At 46.3% G+C, this 12,530-nt stretch overlaps 1 protein-coding gene across 1 annotated transcript; it reads right to left on the bottom strand.

The window, feature by feature from the left end:
• Positions 1–5,908: 5,908 nt before the first annotated feature.
• LOC132115619 (piggyBac transposable element-derived protein 3-like) lies at positions 5,909–8,419 on the bottom strand. The gene is made up of 3 exons (XM_059524035.1): positions 8,413–8,419; positions 6,579–7,525; positions 5,909–6,457 (listed from the first exon to the last, which is right to left on the bottom strand). Exons 1-3 carry the CDS (start codon positions 8,417–8,419, stop codon positions 5,909–5,911), a joined length of 1,503 nt encoding a protein of 500 aa, XP_059380018.1.
• Positions 8,420–12,530: the final 4,111 nt, after the last annotated feature.

Genomic DNA, 12,530 nt, shown 5'->3' on the forward strand with positions numbered 1-12,530 from the left:
TGCGCAGAATCAGTTTTTCATAACATTTGCTTGCTATGGGTGTGAGAGCAACAGGTCTGTAATGGTTGAGCTCTGATGGACGGGGTTTCTTTGGTAGAGGAATGATGGTGGACTTTTTCCATAGGGTGGGCCACCATGCTGTACTGTATGACTCATGCATTATGGAATACAGAACCGGGGAGAGTTCCATTGCACAAAGCTTGAGCACCCTGGCAGGGATAGCCTGCCTAAATTTACCATGATTAGCATGTTGCTAGCATGTTTCTAGCATGATTAGCATGCGACTAGCATGTTTCTAGCATGATTAGCTTTGCGACTAGCATGTTGCTAGCATGATTAGCATGTTGCTAGCATGTTTCTAGCATGACTAGCATGCGACTAGCATGTTGCTAGCATGATTTTACCATGATTAGCATGTTGCTAGCTTGTTTCTAGCATGACTAGCATGCGACTAGCAAGTTGCTAGTTTGATTAGCATGTTGCTAGCATGATTTTAGCATGGTTAACATGTTGTTAGCATGTTTCTAGCATGTTGCTAGCATGTTTCTAGCATGACTAGCATGCGACTAGCATGTTGACTCATGCATTATGGAATACAGAACCGGGGAGAGTTCCATTGCACAAAGCTTGAGCACCCTGGCAGGGATAGCCTGCCTAGATTTACCATAATTAGCATGTTGCTAGCATGTTTCTAGCATGATTAGCATATGACTAGCATGTTTCTAGCATGATTAGCATTCGACTAACATGTTGCTAGCATGATTACCATGTTGCTAGCATGTTTCTAGCATGACTAGCATGCGACTAGCATGTTGTTAGCATGATTTTACCATGATTAGCATGTTGCTAGCATGTTGCTAGCTTGTTTCTAGCATGACTAGCATGCGACTAGCAAGTTGCTAGTTTGATTAGCATGTTGCTAGCATGATTTTAGCATGATTAACATGTTGTTAACATGTTTCTAGCATGTTGCTAGCATGTTTCTAGCATGACTAGCATGCGACTAGCATGTTTCTAGCATGACTAGCATGCGACTAGCATGTTGCTAGCATGATTTTCGCATGATTAACATGTTGCTAGCATGTCGCTAGCATGTCTCTAGCATGATTAGCATGTTGCTAGCATGTTGCTAGCATGATTAGCATGTTGCTAGCAAGTTGCTAGCATGTTACTAGCATGATTAGCATGCGACTAGCATGTTTTAGCATGATTAGCATGTTGCTAGCATGTTTTTAGCATGACTAGCATGCGACTAGCATGTTGTTAGCATGTTTCTAGCATGATTACCATGCGACTAGCATGTTGCTAGAACAATTTTACCATGATTAACATGTTGCTAGCATGTTGCTAGCTTGTTTCTAGCATGACTAGCATGCGACTAGCAAGTTGCTAGTTTGATTAACATGTTGTTAGCATGTTTCTAACATGACTAGCATGCGACTAGTATGTTGCTAGCATGATTTTAGTATGATTAGCATGTTGCTAGCATGTTTCTAGCATGATTAGCATGCGACTAGCATGTTGCTAGCATGCTTCTATCATGATTAGAATGTTGGTAGCATGTTTCTAGCATGAATAGCATGTTTGCTAGCATGTTTCTAGCATGGCTATAATGCGACTAGCACGTTTCTAGCATTATTTTAGCATGATTAGCATGTTGTTTTTAAATATCAAAACACTTTTAAATATCTTAAAATTACTTTGTCTTTAAAGTGTTGATAGATTTTTTTTGTTTTGTTTTTTTAAGTAACTTACATTTGGCCAAAATCTAGAGATAATGATGCTGTAGCCTATTGGCTGTGACTAAGCATTAGATCTCTATTTTTCCTTTTCTTTTTGAGTAAAGAAAACGATATACTTTATTATAGTATTATTATTAGGCAAATAATATTGTTTTTAAAAAAATAATGTTATTAAACGGTATTTCTTCCACCCGAACCGGTTTCGGAACGGTAATAATATCAGAGGAACGCAGAACAGAAACGTTAAAATATCGATTCTGCTCGGAGTGAACCAATTGAATTTTTTTTCCGTTTTAAAGCCCTGAGTATAAGTCAGTTGTGTATATATATTAAATTTGATTTTCTAGTGGTGGTCACACTCGGAAACTGTGATTAAATGACCTACTGTATGTAATGGACATGGAGATCCCGCCCCTCGTGCCCCCCCGTCTTTTTCCTCCCGCGAGCCAGAAAGGAAAACACAGCGGGGAAGAGGGGCTCAGTGCCCGGGTTTGGGTGAGCTCACGCCGGCTCAGCACCCGCGTGCCTCACCCTCTCCAATGAGAGAGCCGTCCCCTGTCCTCTTCTCACGCCCAGAGCAGCGTCCCTCGGCTGAAGCAAGCGACCTTGTCTCTTTTGGCGGATCGGAGGACGAGCCGCTTGACGACTCCATGTCCCTCGCGGCTTCTGAAACGGAGGACTGGGCTGGTGATTCTGACCCCGCCCACTTGCCGTCACTAGAGCCCATCGACGCCAGAGCTGGGATGGATGCCGAGCTTCTCCACATCCTCTCCAAGGCCGTTGAGGAACTCCATCTGGAGTGGGCCCCCCCTGAAGAGCCGACACGCAGCAGGCTGGATGAGTGGTACCTGCCAGGACGCCTCCAGGCCCCCCGCCAGCGTTCTGCCCCATTCTTCCCTGAGGTTCATGATGAGCTGTCATGGCGCACCCCCTACTTGGCCCGCCTACACATTTCCTCTGCAGCTCTCAGATCAGTAGACGGCTCTCAGGCTGCTCACCTCTGCCCCCCCCCCCGCTGCTGTGGGGTGGAAAAACAAGAGAGCCCTTCCTTCCAAGCCCTGCAGGACGACCTCTGCCATGGCTGGCAGAGCCTACCCTTCTGCGGGCCAAGCCGCTTCAGCACTACACACCATGGCCATATTACAAGTGGTTCCAGGCAAAGCTTCTCCGTTCCCTGGATGAGTCTAGCCCTAGTGAACCTGCTTTTCGCGACCTCCGCAGTGCCACAGATTTGGCCCTGCGCGCCACGAAAGCCACGGCCCAGGCCATCGGACGATCCATGGCCAACCTGGTTGTGCTGGAACGCCACCTCTGGCTCAACCTAACAGAGATTAACGAGAGCAACAAAGTGGCCTTTCTAGATGCCCCAGTCTCTCCATCCGGTCTCTTCGGGCAAGCCGTAGAAGGGTTTACAGAGCGCTTCACTGCAGCACAGAAGTCACAGCCTCTTGTCACACGGGTCGAGGCCTGGCAGGCCATCCCCGGAGTGTCCTAGTGGGTGTTGGGGATAATACAACACGGCTACTCAAAGCAGTTCACCCGAAGACCCCCGCATTTTCACGGGTTGATTATCACCTGGGTAGAGCCGGACGACGCTCAGGTCCTCCGCACCGAAGTGATGACCCTGTTAAGGAAGGGAGCCATAGAGATAGTTCCTCCCTCAGAAAGCCGATCGCGGTTCTACAGCTGTTATTTCCTTGTCCCCAAGAAAGATGGCGGTCTCAGACCCATCTTAGACCTCAGACACCTGAACCTCTCCCTCATGAAACGGAAGTTCACGCAGATCCACACGCAGATTTGCCCCGAAGACTGGTTCTTCTCGCTGGACCTGAAAGACGCTTACTTTCACATCCAGATAGCCCCCCCATCACAGACGATTTTTGAGATTCGCGTTCGAGGGTGTGGCTTACCAATATACAGTCCTTCCCTTTGGGCTGTCTCTAGCTCCCCGCACTTTCACGAAGTGCATGAACGAGGCGCTTTCCCCTCTGAGACAGATGGGAATCCGCATTCTGAACTATCTTGACGACTGGCTCATTCTAGCCCAGTCACGAACTGAGCTAGACCACAACAGATCCGTGCTCCTGAGCCACTTAGAGTGTCTAGGACTCAGGGTCAATTTCGCCAAGAGCTCACTGCTCCCCAGCCAACGTATTATGTTCCTGGGAGCGGTTTTTGACTCAGTCAATATGAGGGCGGTCATATCACCAGAGCGTGCTCTGGTACTTTAGCAGCTCACGGCCTCCGTCAGGAACAAAGCCTGTTTCCCTCTGAAGTTCTTTCAGAGGATGCTAGGGCTGATGGCTTCCGCCTCCCCAGTTTTACAGCTCGGCCTCCTACGAATGCGGCCCCTGCAATACTGGCTGAAACTCCGGGTCCCACCTCATGCTTGGCGGCACGGCCGCTTTCGCATCAGGGTCAACCAGGCCTGTCTAGCAGCCCTGGAGCCTTGGATGAACCCTGTTTGGTTCAGTCGTGGAGTACCCCTACAGGCGGTTTCCAGAAGGACGGTGCTCTCAACAGATGCGTCCAACCAGCCTTCGACTCGTGGTCGCACGATGAAAGCCATCTCAACTGCCTTGAGATGCTGGCAGTAGAACGAGCCCTTCAATCCTTTCAGGACGATCCTGGAAGGGCGCCACATCCTAGTCCAGTCGGACAGCATGACAGTGGTGTCCTACATAAATCACCAAGGCGGCCTTACGTCCAGCCGCCTCTGCGCACTGGCAAAGCGCCTCTTGGAATGGGCATTACCCAGGTTGCAATCGCTCAAGGCGACACACATACCTGGCAAGACGAATCTGGGAGCAGACATGCTTTCGCGGAGCAATGTCCCCTCGGATGAGTGGATGCTCCATCCCCAGATGGTTCTCAAAATCTGGGAGATTTTCGGGAAGGCAGAGGTCGACCTCTTCGCCTCAGAAAGTAACTCTCATTGCCCAACTTATTTTTCAAAGGACACAGATGCGCTGGCCCACGACTGGCCCAGCCTCCTTCTTTATGCTTTTCCCCCGATCGCTCTGATCCCTCAGGTCATCAGACGAGTCAGGGAAGACAGGCACAGAGTCCTCCTGGTGGCCCCACTCTGGAGGAGCCAAGTTTGGTCCTCGTAGCTATTCAGGCTTTCCATGAAAGCCCCATGGCCGATCCCCCTGAGGCGGGACCTCCTCTCTCAGGTGAACAGGACAATCTGGCATCCACAGCCAGAACTCTGGGCTCTGCATGTATGGTCCCTCGATGGGAGCCTCTGAGCCTCCCTGGGGACGTGCTACACACCATTGCTCAGGCAAGAGCCCCGTCTACAAGATGCCTCTACGCCCAGAAATGGTCAGTCTTCGTTGACTGGTGCTCAGCACAAAACGAAGACCCTGTTGAGTGTGACGTATCTCCGATAATGTCATTTCTCCAAGAGCGTCGAGACAGGGGTCTCACCCCTACAACGCTCAAGGTTTACGTAGCAGCCATTGCAGCATTTCATGCTCCTATTGCTGGCCATTCAGTGGGTCGAAACAGCCTCATTGTGCGTTTCCTGAGAGGTTCTAGGTGGTTGAAGCCCCCACGTCCTCTCACCGTTCCCACTTGGGACCTTCACACGGTCCTTGGAGCACTCAAAGGACCTCCCTTTGAACCGCTGCGGTCAGCTGACCTTCGGCTCCTAACGCTCAAAACCGCTCTGCTACTTGCTCTAGCATCGATCAAGCGTGTTGACGATTTGCAGGCCTTTCGGTGAGCCCTGCATGCCTTGAGTTTAGGCCCAATGACTCGAAGGTCATTTTAAAACCCGGGCATGGCTACGTCAAGTCAAGTCAAGTCACCTTTATTTATATAGCGCTTTAACACCAGAAGTCCCAGAGAGCAGCCATTTGGCTTTTCTACCTATAAAACCCGCAGGACAGCCGATGGGCTGGAAGGCTTTAGGCTAATATCCTTAATCAGCTGTGAACAGTTGCTTTTGTTATGTAAACAATGTGGGGCCATCCTGAGCCACTTCAAGGAAACTTGTGTTTCACTTTGCCATCTTAGGGAGAAATCAACACACATGTTTTTTTTCCTTTGTTGCTGAGATTTATTGATAAAAACAATACAAAATAAAATAAAAAAGAAACCAACTATTTGTACACATATGTACAAATAATATTAAAAAGTGAGTGAGTACATTCCAGCAATCACTCACAATCCTGGCACTGCCATGGTATCTCCCGTCTGCCTTTACCACATGTGTATCTGTAGCAGTGAACACATCGCACAGTGGCATGATTGTTCTTGCATTGGTGTTTGACCTGACACATGGCTCTTTTTCCAGGGCTAGGTGTGGAGGGTTGTGTCCGAAGCAATTGTTCTTTTCTTGCCTTCTTCGCACACATATGAGAGTTAGCCAACTCTCTTGCAAGCTCCACCAGGAAGTCCACCCGTCTTTCCTGCCTTCCGGTGCATGCTTGATACAGCACATGTGCATTCAGTGCTGCCATGTCAATCATGTTATAGAACACGGCAACTGGCCAGCACCGTGTCCCTGTGCGGACAGTGTACTCCCGCAACATCTGGTCCATCACATCCACGCCGCACTTTGTGGTGTTGTAAAGGGTGACAGTGTTTGGCTTCCTTTTGGTGGTATTATCATTCTGAATCACGCTGTGCATGCTGCTAAGAATGTAGACGGTCTTTTTCCGTTTGGGCGCATACGCCGTCAGCGTAGCAGCAGTGGTTGAAAACACCTAATAAATAAGATAAATCGTTATTTTCATAGCACTTTTACGCACAATGACACACTTGGCGGTGTTGATTCTAAAAATTAGAAACACGTAAACATAGAACCACAAAAGACTTGCAACATACCTGAGTGGTGAATTCATTGCGATCTGTGTGTCTAGCGGATTGAGGGATTTCCCGGCGAATCTTGTTGACTGTGCCGAGGATGGTGGTTTTCCAGCTAAGAAGTTTATGCGCAAGTGACAGCGATGTGAAGAAATTGTCCGTGGTAACATTTCTGCCCTTGTCTAGGAATGGTTCCATCAGCCTCATCACTACATTTTCAGACAGTCTCTCTCCACTGGGACGACTAGGGTCCTTGCCAAGATATGGGAGGACATTACAAATGTACTTGGATTTTAGGTCGCAAGCCACCCAAAACTTGATCCCAAACTTGTCAGGTTTAGTTGCAATATACTGCAGGAAACAGCAGCGAGTCTTTGACGGGAAAAGCTGTTCATCAACGGTGAAATGTAGACCAGGGTTGTAGGACGTGATGCAATTGGTGACAAATGATCCCCACACACTGGAAATTGCAGCAAACTTATCAGTCTTTGCTCGATCACTCTGGGTGGACCTGTCATCAAAGCGTAGTTGTCGCATGATGTCTTGGAAGCGGTTTCGCGGCATTGTTCCAATGATATGTGGGTTTCCCAGGTTTGCTGACCAGCAGTCACGTAGTGATGGAACCTTGGTAAGCCCCCGCAAGATGACAATTGCAATAGATGCCATTAGTTCAGGGAGGGCCATGAACCAATGAACATGCTCCGTTTCCTGTGCATGTTGAATAGTCCATTCTTGAATGCTATGAAGCATGTCAAGAGTGATGAAACACAGGAAGCTCTGAAGGCGACTCGAGATACTTTTCCTGGCCTTAGCCGTTGGCTCTCCATCTGCAGCGTATGCTTTGATTGGGGTGAAAGGGAGACGCGTCCCCACCTGTTCTTCACGCCACACTGTGCCATCTTTCGCTGTCTCTGTCAGGTCAGTCCCCAAACGGGCTCTCTTTTTTGGTTGAGGAGCAGTCTCCTCATCTGCAGTGTGAACAAATTCAAATTGTGAGCAATGGAAAAGTCAAATGATATCATAAATGCATGCATAGATACTAATGGGAAAGTCGTGGCCTAATGGTTAGAGAGTTGGACTCCCAATCGAAAGGTTGTGAGTTTGAACCTCGGGCCGGCAGAAATTGTGGGTGGGGGGAGTGCATGTACAGTTCTCTCTCCACCTGCAATACCACGACTTAGGTGCCCTTGAGCAAGGCACTGAACCCCCAACTGCTCCCCGGGCGCCGCAGCATAAATGGCTGCCCACTGCTCCGGGTGTGTGTTCACAGTGTGTGTTATCACTGCTCTGTGTGTGTGCACTTTGGATGGGTTAAAAGCAGAGCAAGAATTCTGAGTATGGGTCACCATACTTGGCTGAATGCCACGTCACTTTCACTTTCACTAATAATAATTCCAGTATCTCCTTCTCTGTATCAGAATAATGTCTGAAATATCTTCCTAAATAGAAAGATACAACTAAAGCAAAGAAACAACTTCAGATGGCAGTGAATGTCTGCTAAGTAGTACAAACAAAAAAGTGGACAATACAAAAAAGGCAGAGTAAATATTTATGTCACTCCAATCTGCTTTTTTGGTGTTTTCCACTTACTGGTTTGAAATGAAATAGGAAATAATATGAAATGAAACTTCAGACAGCTCTGAGTCCGAATCCGGCTGAAGTTCTATGTCTTCTCCATCTGAGTCACAAGGGTTTACTTCACTCAGGATCATTTCCAAGGCCTGCCGAGTGGTGAGTCCTCTCTGCATTTTCTTTTCTTGGAGAGGAGGTTTGTACACCACAGAAATCTTGAGGGCACTGAAGTAGTAGGCTATGTGCAGTGAGATTTTATCCACCTCAGCACAAAAGGAATTACCTCTCATTTGAGAGCAAGCTGCATGCAATTAGATGTGCTAATTCATACCTGTTTACACCTGGGCAAGACCCTACATGCCAATGTGAGACATGGTCAATCAAGTTCTCTGCTTTTAGCAGCCCTCCCTCCCCCACACATACAAACAAGCCACCAGCAACCATTCACACACACACCCCCAACCCCCCTGCAGATTGCTCAGGTAATGACCACATTTACACATGAATTGATGCTAATGATAGCCAAAAGACTAGCCAGTTAGCATCCACTTGGCTAAAGGAGGGTTACAAATCTCTGGGACTTCTAGTGTTAAACAAAATACATTGCATCAAAGCAACTGAACAACATTCATTAGGAAAACAGTGTGTCAATAATGCAAAATGATAGTTAAAGGCAGTTCATCATTGAATTCAGTGATGTCATCTCTGTTCAGTTAAATGGTGTCTGTGCATTTATTTGAAATCAAGTCAACGATATCGCTGTAGATGAAGTGACCCCAACTAAGCAAGCCAGAGGCGACAGCGGCAAGGAACCGAAACTCCATCTGTGACAGAATGGAGAAAAAAACCTTGGGAGAAACCAGGCTCAGTTGGGGGGCCAGTTCTCCTCTGACCAGACGAAACCAGTAGTTCAATGCCAGGCTGCAGCAAAGTCAGATTGTGCAGAAGAATCATCTGTTTCCTTTGGTCATGTCCTGGTGGTCGTCTGAGACAAGGTCTTTACAGGGGATCTGTATCTGGGGCTCTAGTTGTCCTGGTCTCGGCTGTCTTTCAGGGCAGTAGAGGTCCTTTCTAGGTGCTGATCCACCATCTGGTCTGGATACGTACTGGATCCGGGTGACTGCAGTGACCCTCTGATCTGGATACAGACTGGATCTGGTGGCTACGGTGACCTCGGAATAAGAGAGAAACAGACAAATATTAGCGTAGATGCCATTCTTCTAATGATGTAGCAAGTACATAGGGTGTTATGGAAAGTGTTTCCCAGTTCCGGTTTACCTAATTAATGCAGCCTAAAAATCCTTTTAATGGATTTCGATATTAAAAGCATATTAGTATGTTATGTGTAAGCCAGGTTAAAGAGATGGGTCTTTAATCTAGATTTAAACTGCAAGAGTGTGTCTGCCTCCCGAACAATGTTAGGTAGGTTATTCCAGAGTTAAGGCGCCAAATAGGAAAAGGATTTGCCACCCGGAGTTGATTTTGATATTCTAGGTATTATCAAATTGCCTGAGTTTTGAGAACGTAGCGGACGTAGAGGATTATAATGTAAAAGGAGCTCATTCAAATACCGAGGTGCAAAACCATTCAGGGCTTTTTAGGTAATAAGCAATATTTTAAAATCTATACGATGTTTGATAGGGAGCCAGTGCACTGTTGACAGGACCGGGCTAATATGGTTTACCCAATAAAGCATTACAATAATCTAACCTTGAGGTCATAAATGCATGGATTAACATTTCTGCATTTGACATTGAGAGCATAGGCCATAATTTAGATATATTTTTGAGATGGATCAATGCAGTTTTACAAATGCTAGAAACGTGTCTTTCTGAGGAAAGATTGCGATCAAATAGCACACCTAGGTTCCTAACAGATGACGAAGAATTGACAGAGCAACCATCAAGTGTTAGACAGTGCTCTAGGTCAGGGGTTTTCAAACTGTGGGTCGCGACCCACTCGTGGGTCACGGAATGGAACAAGGTGGGTCGCACAAAGTCACTTGGCTGCAGCTAATTTTGCGTTTCAATGACACACAGACACTAACACAGTTCAGTCTAGGGCTGCACGAATGTGACGAGTGGGGCGGGGCCTAGTGCCATGGGAACAGAGCTAGGCCGGTGGAGTGATTGGGAAATGAGCAACACTCACCGGTCTCAAGAACCACGGAGGAGATCGGAAAGATACAAAAGAGGAGCGATGACAGTGAAGGACGAGAGAGGACCAGGCCTGGGTTTTATTTTGTGTTTGTTTTTTATTTGTGCACGGCAGTCATCCGAGAGGGGCTGTCGCGCTGTTTTGTGTTTATTTGGTTATTAAAACTTTGTTTGATTGTCCGCCGGTTCCCACCTCTTTCCACGAAGGAGTCATCGAGGCGGTGGGCTGGAGTGAGTTCGCCCCCCCCCCCCCCCCCCCGGCAACTCACTCCAGCCCACCACATCGAGCACCCTCGGCGGCAGACTCCTTCGCCCTGCTCGATGGCACTGCGGATTCACCCCAGCGGCGAAGGATCTTCGGCAGCGCGCCCCTCCTTCCTCCCTGGCTTCGGCACCAGTGTAAAACATTAAAATCTTCACAATCACAGGAAGAAGGAGGCGGGAACTGGGAACCCACTCATCACAACGATATAGCCCACCAACATTAATAATGAACTGCAATATCCTTAGTGTGATTTTCAAATTGCAATTAAGTCCGTGTGCGTTGCGTGTTTTGAAGGTCTCAGAGCAATGTCATTAAAAGGTTCAATCGGTCTTTTTTTACCTATTTCACAATTATTTTAATCTCCAAACTGTTTTAGATAGTTCTGCTTTGCTTCTTATGCTTTTCTAAAAAAGTGTTGGATTGTGCTCCGTTCTCGCCGACACACACGGAAGGATCATGAATGCAACAAAACACAGCAGCGCAGATCACACTTCACTGGAGTGAGCCTGCTTCACGTTTTTATGGACACTACATATTTTAACGCCAGTAAACAAAAATTAAAACTTGTAAATTTGTAGTGAAATTTTCAGTTGTACTCTAAAATAAAATGGTTATTTTTCTTAAATACTTAATTTCTGTCATAAAAATTTTAAGTAAGATTAGGTTTAAAGTAATTTCACTCGTTGTTTTTTTTTTTTTTTTAATATTTTGGTGGGTCGTGAAATATATTACACTTGTCTAGGTGGGTCGTGGAATGGAAAAGTTTGGGAACCACTGCTCTAGGTTATTACAAGCAGAGTTTTTAGGTCCTATAATTAACACCTGTTTTTTTTTCAGAATTGAGCAGTAAGAAATTACTCGTCATCCAGTTTTTTATATCGACTATGCATTCCATTAGTTTTTCAAATTGCTGTGTTCACCGGGCCGTGAAGAAATATACGTAGAGCTGAGTGTCATCAGCATAACAGTGAAAGCTAACACCATGTTTCCTGATGATATCTCCCAAGGGAAACTGTTGAAAAGGCTCTAAGTTAATTCTTATTGGTGGGTTGTGAATGATTGACAGTCGTAACTTAGTCCCGCCCCCAGAGTCTGACGCAACTTATGTTTCGCGTGAAGGCTGTGGAGGGCTCGCGTGTATTCAAGCCATAGATGAGTGTGCGTAATTTTGAAAGTAAGTTTAATTTCCACTTATACTGTCTTTAATCTTGTTTATATTGCTATTTGTTGTATTATGGGTTGAAACGTTCAGATGTTGAGTGTTTTCGGATTTCCATGAGGCTAATGTTAGCAGTATGACTGTGTGCATTATCTTTGTACGTGTGTTCCGATGCACGCTTTATAATTTAAATAATCATAACGACTCATATTTTTCCATATGTTTACTTTAGTGTTTAGAATTTACAGATGTTATTAAGCCATATTTATGTGGATTATGTTGAGATATGGTTATAAGACGATGTCTATTTATAGTCAATTGTTACATTTTATAGTCATGTATCCTCACGCGTCTATTCTTTTGAGTAAAATGTTTATCATTTATTACTGTAAACTGATTATTTATATTTCTGTTTATTATAGAAACCACACTCACTCACTCACACTCTTCATGCAATGCCCTGAGTATGTTGATGGCGTGATCCTACTATTAAAACAGTGATTGGACTTTGGACTTTTGTGCATTCTTACCGATGCCCTGTGATGATCCCAACTAAGTCGGAACCAGGCAATACAGTCCATAAACCTAATTAACAGTGGTCCTTCGAGCCGGATCGGTGATTGCCACAGGTTAAGATGTCCAAAGCCCATTCAGAGTCACAGTGTGAGCCTGAAGTCCATAGTAAACGATTATCACGCCCCCCACGCCACTTTGAAGATTATGGTGGTATACAGCAGATTCCAGCATACATATCCACCTACTTCCAGGATGCAGCCAGAGCCTTACTGCTGGGAGTCAGGAAATGAGGGTGCTGTCGGGAT

This window comes from Carassius carassius, chromosome 35 (assembly GCF_963082965.1).
Source record: "Carassius carassius chromosome 35, fCarCar2.1, whole genome shotgun sequence".
NCBI lineage: Eukaryota > Metazoa > Chordata > Actinopteri > Cypriniformes > Cyprinidae > Carassius > Carassius carassius.

What these genes read in the sequence shown, in the direction of transcription:
- LOC132115619 (XM_059524035.1), bottom strand. An exon ending in GCAATGAATTCACCACTCAG is followed by an intron (nt 6,458 to 6,578) that starts GTATGTTGCAAG and finishes CTTATTTATTAG; the next exon opens with GTGTTTTCAACCACTGCTGC.